The sequence below is a fragment of the Acomys minous genome (genome assembly GCF_964271855.1).
Source record: "Acomys minous genome assembly, chromosome: 16".
NCBI classification, from domain to species: domain Eukaryota; kingdom Metazoa; phylum Chordata; class Mammalia; order Rodentia; family Muridae; genus Acomys; species Acomys minous.
The window spans coordinates 62,534,228-62,552,959 of NC_140498.1; the positions used below are offsets into that span (position 1 = coordinate 62,534,228).

Genomic DNA, 18,732 nt, shown 5'->3' on the forward strand with positions numbered 1-18,732 from the left:
ACATGGTCTCAGAACTCCTGTACGTAGATCAATGGATAGTAGTGGTCTCTCATGTAAGCACTGGCAATTGAGCCCAATTATTTGCAAAACTCACAAGAGCTCTTCACGGCTGAGGCATCTCTCTTGCCCTATGTTGCTTATTTATGACAAACATTTACATTGCTCATATTTTCTCCTTTCTGTCTGTACATTTCTATACTTAGAGTCATTATATGCATCGTTGGGTATATAATTCATAGTATGATTGCTCATGGCTCTTACATATGTTTACTGTAGCTTAACCCACTTCCTTCTTTCATATTTTTCTACCTTCATAATTAGAGTGCTTAACCATGTATTTATTTATTTATTTATTCATTTATTTCTTTATTTTTACCATCTTGAGAATTCTGCGCATTGATATCTGTGATGTCCCAACCTGTTTAAAAGCCCCTACCATTTCCAGAGACCAAGTTGTAGATATATTCCATCGGAGAAGTTCAAATAACAAACAATGCCCTGTTACACTAAAAAAGGAACAAAGAGAACAAGTATTTAGCTCATTCATTATTTATCAGTATCCTATAATTAAATTGTGAATATTTATATTATCCATAAATTAGTAAGTAACAGGCATATCTTATTAAAATGTGTTTTCAGCAGTAGCTTCTTTTTTGAAATAGCATGTCTGAGCTTATGAAGCAAAAGGCTATTTTTTTTGTTTAAATGTACATTTCTGAAAAAATACTGAAAAGCAGGTAAATAATTGAATTTTAGTAATATTATGGGTTTTATTGCAGAGACTAAATTAACTCATCAAAATGATAATTTTTTTATATGGTGCTTTTTGTTTTTAAAACATCTCAAAGAGTTTATATCAGGTTTTAAAAGAATAATGTAGCACTTTGGGAAAAAGATGCACCCTAGCAGCCCTGCACTAGAAGCCAAGATGGAGAAGACCTCCACTGCCACCATGGCTTTGCCCTTGGTGCTGTGGTAGACAGGGAGGAAGGTGACCCAAACACTCATGAACAGCAGCATGCTGAATGTCAGGAACTTGGCTTCATTGAAAGTGTCAGGGAGATTCCTCACCAGGAAAGCCACAGTGTAACTCCCCAAGGCCAGGGTCCCTAAGTATCCTAGAACACAGTAGAAAGCAGTAACTGAGCCCTTGTTGCATAAAAGGATGACATGAGCATGTTCTGAGTGTGCATCTGTGTCAATATAGGGAGGTGAAGTTCCCAGCCAGACTCCACAGAGAATAAGTTGGATCAGGAGACAGATGGGGATGACAGAGTTATAGATGCCTGAGACAAACAACCTTCTCATTGTCCTTCCTGGTTTCATGACCCGAAAAGCCATAATTACAGTTATAGTTTTGGCCAAAACAGTGGAAAGAGCCAGCGTGAACACAAGAGCAAATGTAATTTGTTGCAGTATACAGGAGGCTGTGTTTGGGCGGCCAATGAAGAGAAAGGGACAGAGGAAGCAGAGGAGGATGGAGATGAGCAGGATGTAGCTGAGAGTTCTGTTGTTGGCCTTAACAATAGTTGAGTCTTGGTGCTTGAGAAAGATCCCCAACACTATAGCTGTGATGACACAGAAGCACAGAGCTATGCAGGCCAGGGCAATTCCTAGAGGATCCTTCATGGACAGGAAGGTTATTGACTTGAGCAGGCAGTGATTTCTCTCAGGGGCTGGGTACTCTTGTCGTTGGCAAGGGATGCACTCCTGCTGATCTATGGATAGGAAGTGAGTCAAAATTTCAGTGTACACAATTATTTACTCATTTCATATTCAATCCATGAAGACTATTTTTCAATATGGGTAGCCTGGAATATTCTACTTCTTGATAGTCAAGAACATTAAACCTTTATAAATCCTATTTCTATCATTCATCTTTTACTTAACAATAATCTCTCTTCTCACAAGTTTATTCTTGCTGTTGTAAGGCAGTGAAAGTGAATTCAAATTTACTCATAGTCAGATAAAGTAAAACTGTCAAGAAATCATTCAAATGATTTTAAAATTATTTATATTTAATCATTCTTTAAGATTTTAACTATGTTTACAATGTGTTTTGATCACAGCCATGTATCAAATACGCATCATAGGCTCTCCTACTTTTGTTTTTGGTTACTGACAATTTAACTTGATATTTGTTATCCCAATTTTGTATAATTCTTCTAAGGTAAGCTTGGATCAATTTAGATCCCATATCCTTCGCTTAGGAAATAATCCTTATTTGATACAACACTTTCCTCAACAAATTTCAGCTATAAGCCCAGATCAATCAGGAACTGTCTCAGCTGCAGAACTTCCACAAAAAATTTTAACTCTTTGACATCCTTTGACTCAGTATAGGACATTTTGTCTTTTATTACCAATTCATGGATAATCCTGGGTATTGTTCTAATTTTAACTCTTGTTCTTCCAGTCATCTTCTGAAAATGAAAACAATTCTGAGTCATGAAGTCAGCACAGCTGCTTGACAGAGTTACAGCAAATCAGCTCAGATTGTTACATTCAGTGTCATTGTTCCTCTAACTTTTGGGGTTGCATTATTGGATTATTGCAGTATGATTTAAGTTTTGTCTTTTCCAGAGAAAAATTATGTCTCAGTCTCTTTATGATAATCCTAAACTTAACTATACTACTGTTTGGAAATCTTTGTGCCCTGGACATCATTAAACACTGGTAAGCACATAGTTAAATGAAACCATAACTTCAAAAATCCTTTTGAATTATCTGCCCATAAATAGTAGCTTGGGTGTAGGGGACATAGTGACAATTGACAAACTCTGGCAGGCAAGGAGTTTAGGTTATAGATTTAAGGTTTCCTTTTGTTATAGTATTAGAGCTCTTGGAAAATGCATTTTAAAGATGGGAAGTCATACACTGTACAGTCCTGAGGGAATAAACTCAGTAAATTAGATGCCTTGATTAAGATAAGCATTTCCTACCATAGAGCATAAGTGATGACACATATAGTAAAAGGAGTTAGTTATTAGTATTGACTATTCATAAAAAGACCATTTCAGGTATTTTCTGTCTAGACTGATCTCATAGTAAAAAATTGCCAGCCTAAAAAAAAAAGCTGTCATATATTAAATGTGTTTTAATTGGAGGAGACAGTCCTTAGATTTTTTAAAATTAGAATCATAGGAGTATTAATAATAATAAAATCTGTTCTGTTTGTGTTTTCTAATTGTAAATGAACTTGTAACCCTGAATATGAAAAGGAAAATCGAACACCTGCTCTCTACCACTTGTACAATGATTAGCTTGTCTTTTTTCTTTGAAACTTGTATGAGTAAAAAAGCACTCAGTTTCTAGTCAGTCAGAGGCACAGAAACAGCCTGACTTCTATAGAGTCAGAGCCACAGAAAGGCCTAATATTTTAGCAGTCAGTTGCCAGATTCCCCTGGCCATTGTTCTTGGCCCACTCTCTCCCCCTGCTGACCCCTTGTCTCCTCTGAGGATCGCCATGTCGGCTGTGACCCTCTGACTCTTTTCTTCATTCTGAGGAAGGTTCCCAGGATGCCTCTGGCTCAGGCTCACAGAAATGAACCAACAATGAGAGACCATGTATGTGATGGATCTGGGCTTTCTGCGCATATGTAACGGTTGTCCAGCTGGGTTCTCATGTGGGACACTTAACAGCAAGTCCAGGGTGTATCTCTGGCTCTTTTGCATGATATTATTTCCCTTTCCTCTAACTGGACTGCCTTGTGTAGCCTCAATAGGAGAAGATGTGCATAGCTGACTGCATCTTTCCACGTCAAGGCTGGTCGGTGTCTATGGGAGGCTTTCTCTTTCTGAGAGGAAATGGAAGAGAGGCGCACTGGGTTGAGAGGTCAGGTGAGAGGAAGGCCTGGGAGCAGAGGAGGGCAGGGATGCAGCAATAGTACATAAGTTAATTAGTTTATAATATATAAAAAAGAAATAATAACACGTGAGTAGAAATCCATGACATATAAACAAAGAAAACAATACCAAAATTAACCAAAGTTTGAGGTGCTTCTTTGTGAAGATAAACAAGACTGACAGACCCTTGGCTCATGTGACCCAAAGAAAGAAATAGAAGATTCAAGTGAACAGAATCAATAATGGCAACAATACGGTAATACAGAAACTAACTAAACTCAGCATATTCTAGTGAAACATTTAAATAAGAGAAGATTTATTCCAGCAAGCTTAAAAATGTACATGAAATGTGTAAATTTTAGATTTGCCCAAGAAAATGTGATTAAAACATTATTTCAAAAACCTAAATGGACCTAACAGACTCATGAGCACTTTCAAATAAAAAGAAAAGCTCCCTACCAAAAAAAAAAAAAGGAAAAGAAGGATTAAAGTTCAAAAAAGTGTCCATATCCAGATGAAGTCACAAAAGAGATCTATAGCTAATCCTTTATAATCTATAAAAATTGCAAAAAAGAGGCACTCTTTCAAAGTCATTCTAGAATGCCAGAATAACTATATTACCCAAACCCAGTAAATATACAACATAAAATTTAAAAAAGCCCAGCGTCCCTGATAATCATAAAATAAGAAATCTCAATAATATTCTTGAAAACATGATATAGACATACATTAACACTATCTTACCCTATGACCAAATGTTTTACCCTTGAAATACAAAGGTGGTTCAACATATTTAAGTCAATCGATGTAAATGTCACCTACATGGACATAGAGAAAAAAAATAATCACTTGTAACACCTCAATAGATTTTTTAAAAAAAAGCCTGTGACAAAATAACAACATGACTTTACCATAAATGTTCCAGAGAATGTAAAGTCAGAGGGAACATGCCTCAATAAAACAAAAGCTATGCATTAGAACCCCACAGGCAGCATCAGCCTCAATGGAGAAAAGCTATAAATAATTTCACTAAAGTCATAAGTGTCCACCACCCCCACTCCTTTTCAATATTGTGCTCGAAGTATTAGCTGGAGCAATAAGGCAAGACACGAGAATTAGAAGTGTTGATGGCTGTGGGAAAGGAACAATAAAACTGTTTGAGAAGTCATGGAGTGCTGCCCATCATCTAGGACCCAATGATGAGTGTGCTTCAGAAGGGCAGGATCCCGGATACCATATTCCTGGAGGACTTCCTCTTGCTATGGAGCATCCCTGGCTTGTATTATTATTATTATTATTATTATTATTATTATTATTATTATTATTATTATTATTATTATTTACACGCACATATATTATTACACATAAATATAATAAACTACATATAGCAACAAGAACTATAAACCAACGAGGAATTATAATAATGTTACATTCATAATATTTTAGCTATTTGAATTTGGCAACCTGTGAAGAAGACATCTTTCCTGTCTTGGTGAGTCTAAACTTCTGAACGTAAAGCAATATCGAATCTCATTTGTATCAATTTAAAACATCTGTCTAGGCCTAAAAGCATCTTAACACCTAAACAACTAAGCTTAATTGTAAAACTAAGCTATTTTGGTCTTCAACCCCATCAGAGACTTGAGAAGGAATAAAAATTAATCTTAATCAAGTTGTATGAAAACTCTAAGGGTGCTTTCAGCTCCTCCCTGGGCAAGAGCATGGGCACATCCCATAATCTTGCGTGATCATTTTCAAGCGCTGCTGCTCGAGCAGACTAATAATTCGTCTACCACCCTCAGAAAAACCTTGGAGATGTAGATATTTAGTAAAGTCCACCACCGTTAAAATGAATTTGGAGATGTAAATTGTTAGAAAAGTTAGGTTAATATGTTTTTGTTGGTAGCTTGGATGCAGAAAACTATAGGGAATAATTTGAAGTTCAGGAAGACGCACTCTTAATAGTCGAGCTAAGCATCTTTGAGGTCAGGGAACAGGAACTGTGGCAGCCCGACGTACAGTAGGCCTGTCCTGCTACAGCTGGGCTGCTGATCAAGATGATGATCAATTTCTCATACTAATTTTGCCCCCCAAGTTGCTGATATGATTTAATAATAAAAATTTTAATACTTAATGTACATCCTGAGAATTTAAAGTAGAAATGACTTTTTTATATAAATGTTTAGATATGCAGTTCTTTTAAGATTTTATAAGATCACTTTTAAGACAAATAATAAGATAATTGAACCTTTATTTGTAATTGCAAGTTGTAGCTTGCCTGTTAGGAAAACTAGCCGAGAAAATTAGCTTGTTTGATTACACTTTGTTAATCTATAATGGGTTGATTAGTTGTGAATTTATGTGAGTTCTTGGGAATAACTGGTTATTCATATTTGTATTTCACCCACAATATGTAAAAAAATGAGCATTGGAGGGTAATGGGGACATTTTTCTACATATACACCTTGTAATTTTTTCACTTAAAGAAAAATTGAATGGAAACGCATTGTAATTTTTGTGCTGCCTGAAAGATGTTGCTGGAATATAAACTGTGGGAAAAAAATACAATAGATGGAATTCGCTACACCCACCCAATATTTATGTATATATGTAAATTTGGCTGGAGATTCCTTATCGGAGCTTTGTTCTAACCACCCAGTGTGTGTATGTATATGCATGTACATATTTATATATGTTTGTATGTGTGCATATTTGTATGTATGTACACATGTATGTACATATGTATCGATAGATATATGTTTGTATGTATATGTATGAGTGAAGTTGTCGAAGCTTTCTTCATCAGCTGTGTGTGTGTGTGTGTGTGTGGGTGTCTGTGTCATCTGTGTGTGTCTGTGTTTGATGCTTTCCCTAATTACTTTTTCACCAGCCTCAGCGAATCATAATTTTCTTGATGGCCAAAGTAAGAACTTTGGCAGCTTCAGTGAATCAAGCTTCATTCTCTCAGAGGTAAGTCTGCTGAGTGATTAGTTACTGACTCCAAATCACACCTCAGTTTACCCTGATGTGCCAAAGCTGGCCTTCAACAAAATGGAAGGAGAAACCAAAATATCACTTATTGCAGATGATAAATAATATGCATTAATGCTCCCCAAAATTCTACCACAAATGTTATTGAAATAATGAACAAATAGAGCAATATAGCAGGATACAGAATCACCTTGCATAAATCAATTTTCTTTTTTATATGCAAGAATAATTCTAAAGAGATCATTAACATCTTACAGTCTTTCAGAATAACCTGACAGAAAAGAAAATATCTAGGAATAAACCGAACTAAGGAAGCAAAGGACATCAGTGATGAGAACTTTAAACCTCTGAAGAAATTAAGAAAGACACTAGAAGATAAGAAGACATCCGATGTACACACATTGACAGGGTTAACACTGTGAAAATACCATTCCACCATGAGGTGTTTACTAATTCAATACAAATCAAATCAATCAAAATCCTGATCTCATTCATGTCTGGTAAGAAAACAGTACCAAAATTCAACACATTTGGGACAGCCAAAACAAAATGAATGAAAAAAAACTAGGATGTAGGAATTTCCATTCTGAATTTTAAGATATATTACAGAGCCATAGTAAAACAACAACAACAAAATAATATGGCACTAGCAAAAAAAAACCAGGAAACTTATATTCCAAGGAGAGAGAATTAAGACCCAAATATAAGCACATATTACATAATTTAATTTTCAAGAAAAGCACCAAAAAGCATAAGCTTGAGAAAAGAAAGGATCCTGAAATTAATGGTGTTGGGAAAAATGGATGTACAAGAGGAGAACAATGAAATTAAACTCATATTCACCAATTAAAAAAATTAATCCCAAGTAGATCCAGCGTTTTTTAAATACTACTCCATTTGCACAAGAATTTTGGTAAATGATTAACAAGAAGGAGTGTTTGAAACTAAACTCCGTTTACACAGCAAAAGAAATGATAAACCAAGTGAATAGGAAACTCTCAGCCTGGGAAGGAATTCTTGCCAGTCATAGATCAGAGAGTCAAGTAATATGAAGACTATACAACAAAAAACAAACAAACAAATGACCCCCAAAAAACATTCTAATAAATATTTAAACAATGTTTATCTCCACCAAACAACTAGGAATATGTAAATCAAGACAGTGTAGAGATTTCAAAGTATGTCAGTGAGAAAAGCAAACAACTACAGAACATTCAACAAGTTCTGGAGTAGACGCAGAGGAATGGCAAACACACAGGCATCATTGTTGATACTGCCTCATGACACCAGAAGCCATCATGCAAGCTTTCAAAGGAAGGAGGCCACCAACAGTCTAACCAGCTCATACAACTACGAACCACATCAGTGACCAGCATGGCACATGACAAATAAGGGCGCAGGATTGGTGGGCATACTTTGGCAGTAACCAATGTCTCTCTACATTAGATTCACTAACTGCCTCACATAGGGAAGACATGACTCTACCTGAGACCTAACTATTCAGGGATAGTAAAGTCATGGTTTTTGGAGGGAAATCTAAAACCATTCATTTACTGAACCCACATAATCTCTGAAAATAATCTAGAAATATTTGTCTTTATACCCACAGATAAGTTTAGTTTTTACTCCTCACCAAGAAAACTTCTGTTTGTAACGGTTGTAAACCATTACAGAGCAATGAAAATGCAGTGTTGTGGAGGACAGCTCCAGTGGACACAACTCCCACACCATAGATCAGGGGGTGGAATGGTTGTAAGAATCAGAGGATTAGGGAGTTGTCTCTCAAATTGTGTCTCCTAGTAGCATCAAAAGACACCCCCATAAATCTCACCAACTGGACTGACTAAACCTTGGCAGCTATACTAGGAGAAAAGCAACAGACATGCCAAAATGGTCAGGAGAATGAAGACAAAGCCTCAACCCTATGCAAAGAACAAGAGGCAATAAGGAATTTTGAAGGAGTGAGAAATGTTTCTCACCAAGGGAGAGCACACCAGTAAACCCTCCAAAAGCATCAGATCTAAGAACATATGCAAGTATTTTTCATCACACAGGCAAAACAAGTACAATGTGGTGCCTATGAGAGGTTTTGCATAGAAGGAAATGAATGAGAAATAGAGTGATTACATTAATATTCCAAAATGAAAAAAATCCAAATATTTTCTGTAAGCTATACTTTGAGAAGCAGCATAGTTGTTAAATTGCTCTGTGGAGAATGGGGGTTACAACACTATCTTGGTTGTAAACCTAAACCCATGCTAAGGACAAAAGAGAGAACACAGATCTACAATAATGTTCTCTTTTCATGTCCATATCACACACACACATACACACACACACACACACACACAGCACGAGAGGGGGGCAGGCAGACAAGAAGGTAAGATATACAATGAAAAATAAGAGTTATATGTTAAAAATCTGTAGATATCTGTTAATTATTCTTTGTAATTGGAAATAAAGGTTCATTCATTTACAGTGGTGACAATGACCTAGCACTTTGCAAGGAATTTAATGTACAGAAGCACTAGATCTGAGAAAATAAAATATAATTAATCTTCCAATAGTTGATTTCCATTGTTTGCAATGGAGATTTCTGCTTGTTATACAGATGCTTAAGGGTTGGCTCTTTTGAAGATAGTATGTAAATAGTACATTGTCATCATTATTAGAATGCTGTGTTTTATTTCTGGTTTTTGATCCTTTATAATTCAAAAAATTTAAATTTACAAATTAAATATCTCATTATCTATATTCTTGTTCTCTTTAAATCTTCTCCTGTACCTACCTTATACTTGTGACATAATTCACAGGCTCTTTTCATTAAATATTGCATTTGTTTATTTCTGTGCATGTGTGTGCGTGCATACATGTGTGTGTGTGTGTGTGAGTGTTTGTATTCATAAGTACAACATGCTCATCCATATAATATTATTTATATATTTTATCCCATGGTGGACCATAAAGATCTAGAGGCAGCCATATATTCATTTAGAAAGACTTATACTTCCTACTGTTCTTGATATTCAAAATGACAACTGTAAGTGTTGTAAATGTAATTCCATTTGTACTGAATTTAAAGAACAGGCCCACATGTCCTTGTCCTTGACCTATTTTCAAAGAAGAATCACTAGGCTTGTTTATTCAAGATGCACTGTGATCCTGGATAATTGGAGATCTCACATTCAATGGGCGGCCTATACTATTACTGTAAAACTTGAGGTGATAATTCCAGCAACAAAAGCCATGTTTTAGAAGGAGGGTGCAGATGTCACAATAACATGAGAGCTTCCACTAATTGCATGGCATCTGCAGTGATTACTAATGGGTATAGGGTGAGTGAAGGAGACATGGAGAACAGCACTGCATTATGACAGCAAAGTTACTTCTTAGTTTTCTCCTGCATTCTGAAGCAGTTAGAGTAATGGTGATATTTTTGAACCTGTCTGGTTAGAAATGTGACCCTCTGGACAGAAGACACAAGAAAAACAGCAGACAGGTCTTTCTTCTTGTAGAACTTTCCAGAATCCTGGACCACAGCTCGGTGTACAAACAGATTGAGGAGTCTGAGGGAAACACAGAAAAGCTGGTCATAATATTGAACAGTAGTTTAAAATATTTTAAGCTAATCAACTTAAATACACATATCATATGGAACAGTGTGGTTTCTATATGGGAGTGTTGAGTGCACATTTGTAGGTAACATACTTCCCAAAGCTAAATGTTCAACATTACTTTATGATCACCAAACTATGACTCACATCTGCCTAGCCTTGGTGAAATGTGTAAAATATCCATATACTCTCTACTGTGAGGCAGCAAGCCAGAACCCCTTCATTGTATGAATTATGGAACAGGAACAGTTGGGTTGTCACAATGAAACCAAATCACTCTTGCCTAATCCGTTTCTCCCTTTACGTTTCCCACCATGGAGTAACAGTCACGCACTCTGATTCAGCCGCAGGAGGAAGTTCAATTTTCTCATGAAAGATGTTTTGGCTGGAGGGTCACCACTTCTCTTGATACCATCAGTGCTGATATTTTACACACACTGAGTTATGAACCATAACTGTGACTTTCAACCTTGGTTCCCAATGCTAAGAATACTTCTTTTCTTTCAAACAGTAGTGATTCCCTCACTTAAGATTTTCAGCAATTGCATTCTTAGTATATCACATTAATTACTAAACTTCTAACACAACTTTAGTTTGTATATTTTAGAAATTGTGTAGGGCAGGCATATTTCTATCTTTCCTTAGACCCTTTTCTTCCTTGATTTAGATTCAATTTCTACATCATAAATATCTACAGGTTAACAGGAACATGAGGCTGGAGAGCTAATGCAACACTTAAGAGTCCATTCTGCTCTTACAAAGAAACTTCAAGACAGTTCCTAACACATACGTTGGGCAGCTCATACACATTTGTTACAGAAATGACTTGTCAAAAATACATAATTTATTTTTTGTTTATGCTAACTCACAACCTAATGAAAATACTGATAAGCTTGAATACTAGTTGTGTTAATGGAAAGATGCACTAAGCATCAGCATGCATATACAATACCAATGTGTGAACATAGAAATAAATCTGTTTGTGTATATGTGTATGGGTACACATAAACACACACACACACACACCTGCATGTAACACTCATTCACACATTCACCATATCCTTAATGAACACACATTTTCAAATTCAATTAGTGTAATTCTAATGGTTTATTTCTGATTTACAGTCATTAAATGTAACTAAAGGGATGATTTAGTATTTAACATGCTCGCCAAACCAGCACACAACCCGAGTTTGATCACACTGATGAGATGGAAACAAAAGTTTGGTGTAGACAAAAACATGTCTGCAATCCAAACTTTGTGATCATGAGGACACACACACACACACACACACACAGAGAGAGAGAGAGAGAGAGAGAGAGAGAGAGAGAGAGAGAGAGAGAGAGAGAGAGAGAGAGAGACCTTAGGAAATGTTGTCTATTGAGTACATCAAAATCATAATTCAAGGGTTTCAGAGAGATCTTCTCTTTAAAAATGAATGGGAGAGCAACTGTAGAAGATAACCAGTATTGTCTGTGTCCTTAACAGTAACATGTGCTCACATGCATGAGCATTCACACACAAGCTCACAATCACAGTAAAGCCAAGAACTTAAAACAATTATTTTTAAATGTCAAAGATATATCACACAATCAATTTTCATAACTTTTACAAAACTTTCTCTACTTGTTAAATATTGAAAATTTCCAGACCTGATTAAAATTGCTTGACCATTTAATCAGAACTTCATTGATGAAAAAGCCTTGATCTTGTGGACTCTTAAAGACAAACTCTCCCACTTTAACTAGTACTGAGATATGTTTAGTATATTCCATAAAGTTCTGTATATCATATTTTTCCATAGCATTGTTGTTCTTATCAAAGCTAATTTCATCTCCAGCAGCGTTTGTAACTTGGATTGTCCTCAGAAAGGGGTGCAGCTGAAGAGAGACATGATTTGAATAGGAGTGGTTCATACAAATTACTGGTGGATGGTGTTTAAGAGAAGTGGATTTTATCTCTCTCTGACATGGCTTTCTTTTTGAGGAGGCTGAGTTTCTTTAGGCGTCTCCCCAGTTCTTTAGTGAAATGAACGTCTCTCCCCATGATAGTAATGCAAGAGTTACTGAACACAGTAGATATGCTGTCTAAGGATGGAATCCAGTGTAGTGTGGAGCACGTTCTTAGTTGAAAAAAGCTCCTGTGTCTTTCCCCAGCACCAGAAAATTGCTTCCAACTAGAAGATTTAGATATTTTAGCCTAAAATTTGAGGGGAAATGTGAACAGCATTATTTCTGTACATTCATATGTAGTAAGATATGTCCACTTTTATACCACACGTGTGTGTATATTTTTAGTTAGGTAGACAGTTATATGTGTGGATAGAGAGAGTTCCTTGATGTGATTATATAAGTAGGAGCTGATGCAAAGCTTGAAATTCATGAAAAATGTATGCTAAATAGGTACAAAATGTATGTGGCAGTTATTCTTAAGGAAACTGAAAAGAGAACCACAGACTTCCTTCTTTTCTCCTTGATTTGGTTTGGGTCACATTTGACTTTCAGCTTTGATATGCACAGCATGTGAGACAAAATTATATCCAAGGTTTTGTGCTTTAACTCGAATTTCAAAAATAATTCCTTATATTTTAGATTAATTCATTTTTTAAAGAATATTTGTTACATGTATTTATGTGCACTACACATGTGCCTGGTGCCTGTGAATGCCAGAAGAATGCATATTTCCCAGATTTGGAGATACAGACAGTTGTAACAATTTTTCTATGTACCAGGAACAGAAGCTGGAACTTCTAAAGAGCAACAAGTATTTCTAAGAAATATCTATCCTATAGATTTGTGTGATTTTTAATTTCTCTATTGCCTAAATGTATGTATGTGTATGTAAATATATATTTGTGTGTGTGTTATGTGTGTGTGTGTACAGAGCGCCTGCCTTGTAAACGCATAGAGCAGACATGTATGCCATGTTCCTTGTAACTAGAGTTAAAGACAATTGTGTGCCATCAAGTGTGTGCTTACACCCTAACTCACGCTCTCTGCAAAAACAGCAAACGCTTTTAACTGCTGAGCCATCTCTCCCTCTCAGTACCATGTTTTAATTACACATCTAACTTAATACAATGGCTTAATAATTCAACTTCTGATATTCAATGTTTTTTAAATCTAATTAGAAACTCCTGTTATACAGAACCGTTGTTCACGTACACAGAACTGTTGCTTATGTACTCAGTTCTTTATACAAGAGACATACTAGCTGACCTAATATCACAGCTCTGGAAAGCCATGTTCACAAATTGTACCAATGTCTATGTCAAATATTATTGTTTCCAATTATACTCAAAATTACATATTATGCTGTATATTCAAATTTTATTTTTTATTCATCTGTCTTTGATTAAATTAAAAGATAAAATTACTTGTTCATCAATCTTCTTGATGATAGCCTATTTGAACGAGATCATCAGGGCTCATACATGTAAATGAGTCCTAAGTTTGTATCTTAGTGTTTTAAACCCCAAACATGTCCCCTTATTACTAATACATGGAGATATGGGCTGGGCTCAAGAGCACTGTCTGTGTTTTAACATGTAATAGTAGAAGCACAGCCTTGGTTTTACCTTAATTTTACCTAAGTAAGAATAAATCATTGGTAAAAAGCTATTATTTTTCAGTTAATTAAGACTCAAGAAGAGGCTACTCATTTTTCACATAAGGTTCTAACCATGGTCTTGTATCATTAAATAAAGATTGAATTTTACATGAAATAGCAGCTTTGGACACATTTACTATGTCTATCTTATGGCAATGGACATATTCCATGAAAATATATAATTTTTGATTATTGAACTTCTTATATTTTGGCCTTAGTTCCACTTATGTCTTACAACACTTCACCACACTAGGGAAAAAATTGTTGAAATTAATTCAAATGTAATGTCTTCAAATCTGCTTTTAGTCCCCAAATCATGTAATGTAATTACAGATATATACACATAGACTGTGACAGAACCCTTTTCTTTATAAATTTATATTTTAAATTGTAAGATGAAAATGTGTTATTTCCTTGAACACAGTAAATTACTTGCTAATAGTTTCAGTTCCTGGTTGCTTCCCTTGCTTATGAGGGAGGCTTACCTGCCATGGGAGAAGCTGGCCATTGTTTGTGTCTTCAGGAGAGCCCAGTTCTGTTCTGTGCAACAGCATGTTATGGAGGGCATGGGCCACTGCATACACTGCATTCCATATGGAATAGCTGGGCTCAGAAATGGTCATCACTTCATGTTTTTCTTGCTTACTCTTTAGGGAAATATTTAATGGACATGGTTTATGATTTCCACATAGTAAATCAGGAGGAGAACAATAAAAATTGTCAACCCAGAATTTATAGAAATATAAATCTCCTGGGTACTGGGAGGGAGTAAGAGCCTCAAGAAAGTTCTTGAAGCCAGGGATCATTCTCTTCTTTGAAAATGAGAAGCTTCCTCTGAAAAAGTTAATCCAATCATTCTTTTCATTGAAGATAGTCTCTAAATATGTAAAGTGTTGCTTTGCCAAAATCCACACTTTCCTTCTTGTTAGAAGTACTTCATTTGCAATGCAGAACATAAAAAGGTCATCTATATCACCATAGAATACCTCTACACTTATTTGTGTATATTGTTTCAAGTTTATAAAAGATGCACCATGTTTTCCCCAAGATTTCCAATTAACTGGGATTATTTGTGTAAAAGCCACACAGATATCTTCTGAAGTCATCTCTGCTTTAAGCTGAGAAAGGAACTCCTTTCCTTTCAGATCATCAGCCACAAACAGCCCCACCCACTTCCAGCCAAAGTGTAGCAGTAAAGAGATGACAGCTTGGGTTACAGCTCTGTCTTTAGGAGACATCTGATAAACTGATGGTAATGTAACTTTGTCACTTAGCACAGTATCAAAAGGTCCATATGTGACCTGAAGAAGCAAAAATAAAGGTGATTATGAGTTTCTATGTATTTGGAGTCATCACCCTGTATGAATTTTGATATGTTTACATACTAGCTTGGTTAGTTATGTATCTGTGTTGCAGACTTATACTTATGAGCAAATCCAGCCTGAGAATCCATAGTATATTTTCCAATGTTTGGAGATAGAATCATAGCTACTACTAAGTGATCTGCTTAGAAATTCTCAGAGTTTACTGCTCATGATTTTCATCACACTCTTTCCACTGTTAATTGTTTCCATACCAAGATAATTCATTTACTGTTAATTTAAATCTGTCTACAAAAACCATAAACCCCATATTTTGTTCAGATTAGCTATGTTATTCTGGACAAAAATTGTTTCCTAACTTACCTGTGGCACTTTGTAGAGCTCCAAAAGTGTTCCAATTGCAGCAGAAAATTCAGGCCTGGTTCCTGAAAGAATTCCTAGAGCTTTGTGTTGAGTTTTGCATTTGTAGTTACAGATATACTCACTACTTCCAGACAGCCACATCAGAGGACCCTCCAAGGTTTTTCTGTTAGAAATAAAAGCATTGTAGATGTGGAAACCCAAGGTCACATTGGGAAGCAGATGTGAGTCCTTATTGATCTCCTCAATGGCAAAGTATAAGGTCAGCATATATTGATAGTTTTTCCATCTCAATCTAAAGCAGAGGAACAAAGTGATGAGTATAGTCAGAGCATTTTTTCTCAGAAACTCTTTATCAAATTTAGGAGAATAGAGGTCTTACGACCCGACTTCTCCTTTGACATGTTAAGCTTGTGTGTATGAGACTGGACAACTCAAGATGACCATGGACTCACTCCTGAATTATCAGAAATTGAACTGTTTCTAGTAATTGTTTTCATGACTGCTGAATACATAAGTGCTTACGATGTTTCTGTTCAGGGGAGCATGGTGATACAGAAGAGTCACTAAGATGTTCATCAGAAATGTAAATATGAGCTTCAGGTGCTTTTATTTTGCAATTAGTCAATTTCATAGTCATTGATAAGAATTGTAACAAGTTTGTTTACATGCACTTCTAGTATTGAAGTATCCCTTTGGGATATAGACTGATGGCCAGGCATCTACCCACACTGACCCCCTTTGAAGGAAATTTGGCATTTTCTCAGTGCCCACAGATCATGTCTTTCTGTCATCTGTGGGCACCAGGTTCATATGTGGCATTTACACATATACAAGAAGGTAAGCATTGAAATACCAGAAATAAAAATAAATAAACCTGTGTAAAGTTGTATTTTGGGGGCTGGGTAAATGACTCTGATATTATGATTATTTCGTGTGCTTGTGGGTGCTACTGATTCATGTCACATTAGGCATGCTTCTGTTTACTATACTATGTTACATAGGTTCTAGGGAATCCCTGAACTCTTCTCACTTCTTCAGGTACAAGCACACATGTGATATATGCAGAAACATGCAAACATAAATTAATTAATTAATTAATTAATTAATAGACCTTTTCAAAAGTGTAAAAATTAGTAACTAAAGGAAAAGTGTTTCTCTAAGATTGTAGATTAACCAAATTAGTAGAGATCCCTGTGTAAGGCAGTGAAAGGGAAAAAAAAGTAAGTAAAACTAGCATATTAAAAAAAGGTAACCTAGTGAGGGATGTGGAGGTTGGCTCTGATATGGACTCTGCTGCCTGCTTTTTTATGTCACTTTCCCCTGTCAGGGCTGCATTGCTAGGCCATAAGTGAAGAAATGCCCTCAGTTATGATGTATCTTCATATGCTGTGGTTGGTGGTGGATTTGCCTTCTCTGGGGAGTAAGGGAGGAGATATAGGGGAACACAGAGGGAGGGTGGGACTAAGGGGAAACAGGGATCTGGCTATGATCAAAAGTAAAGTTTATAAGTAATTTAAATAATTAAAGCATGAATAATAACAATAATAAATAGATAAAAATATTAAAAATAAAAGTAAATTGGAAAAACCGAAGTCTATCTACTAAAAGAGTGCTCACAATTGGAGAAAATGAAACTTTGATGGAGGTAGGTGGACTGAACTCTCTCAGTCATGGCATTGGGTGTTTGTAGAGGGATTCTTGGTAGCTACCTTCTAGATGCAAGATTGCTGGCACCGCTAGAGGCATTTAAGAGAAATCATGAGCCTGAAGTTCACTGAGTTTTGTTGAAGGAACTTTGAAGACTAGTTTAGACATCAATTGGGAAAACTGAGGTGGGGCATAGACCCAGCAACTGGCTGGGGCCCATGCAGACTTTCCATGAGGACAATTTCAAGGCTGGAACTGATTCTACCAGCAATGGCTTCCAGTGATAGTGGCAGACTGAGGGGCCAGAATTAAATTGCTGGAGGTGGGCCAGTGCTGATAGCTTCCAGACGGGTGCTTACAGCTATCTTGTAAGAAGGGTCTAGGGCCCATGGCTCCTAGATGGGGCTTCCATTGATGACAGCAAGTGAGGTCTAGGGATGATGACTTCTAGCAGGGACTTTCCACTGTTAGTGGCAAAGCATCTCAAAAATAAAGCAAAAGGAGAGAAAAGAACTACACATACACACACACACACACACACACACAAACTTACACTTGACAAGGAATTAAGAGACTCCTGCAGGTAGGTTTTAACAAGCTTCTTTCAAACTTCACTTACTGGACACATTTTACATATATACATACATATAAAAATACATACATACATGCAACATACATGCATATATACACACATAAATGCTTGCATCCATCCATCCATACATTCACATATTGTGAGAATAGAAATGAATTCCAACAACCTTTACAAGCATAAGCGTAATACATATTTCTTGGTGGATGAAAAAAACTCCAAAGAGCAAGTTCCAACCCAATGAGCTATTGTATAAATGGACATATGTACACATATACATTGGTTAATGGAAAAAACTGAGAGAATTCCAACCACCTTATTGTTTCTCTCTGAGCTTATATGTCCCAGCAAGATCTTCTAAACAGTATAAAAATCACAATGTGATTACATTCTAATTTTCTCTAAGTGATTGATTACAATGAATATATGTAAGAAAAACATGTTCCCCAATACCTTCACATGCTCATATGTTTTACATACTATAGATGAAAAACCAGTTATTTGCAGGAATTCATGTACATTTGTAACTAAGCAACTTGTTACATATTAACAGAGTATAAGCAAGCAAGGTAATTTCTCAGCCAGCTTTTCTTTACTGGCAGGCTGTGACATGCAGTTTAATGAAAGAATCAGTAACCTTAAAAAGTAATCTTATGAGGAGATCCAAGATGGCAGCACAGATCTCACCCTGGGCACCTACAGCCTATTGGCCAGATCCATCTAGGTCAAAGAGCAGAGACCTGTGTGGGC

At 36.1% G+C, this 18,732-nt stretch overlaps 3 protein-coding genes across 3 annotated transcripts in view; 1 reads left to right on the plus strand and 2 right to left on the minus strand.

The window, feature by feature from the left end:
• Nucleotides 1-18,732, plus strand: part of LOC311587537 (uncharacterized protein) — a 494,998-nt gene that overhangs the window by 397,971 nt on the left and 78,295 nt on the right. The window lies entirely within an intron of this gene.
• LOC311587533 (uncharacterized protein) overlaps nt 1-18,732 on the minus strand; it is a 428,822-nt gene that overhangs the window by 294,341 nt on the left and 115,749 nt on the right. The window lies entirely within an intron of this gene.
• LOC311586319 (vomeronasal type-2 receptor 116-like) overlaps nt 796-18,732 on the minus strand; it is a gene marked incomplete at both ends in the record, with an annotated part of 46,537 nt that continues 28,600 nt past the window's right edge. The window contains 5 exons of the mRNA XM_084762288.1: nt 796-1,718; nt 10,280-10,403; nt 12,105-12,332; nt 14,547-15,362; nt 15,747-16,038. Coding sequence (XP_084618414.1) covers nt 796-1,718; nt 10,280-10,403; nt 12,105-12,332; nt 14,547-15,362; nt 15,747-16,038 — 2,383 coding nt within the window. The remainder of the gene's footprint in view (nt 1,719-10,279; nt 10,404-12,104; nt 12,333-14,546; nt 15,363-15,746; nt 16,039-18,732) is intronic.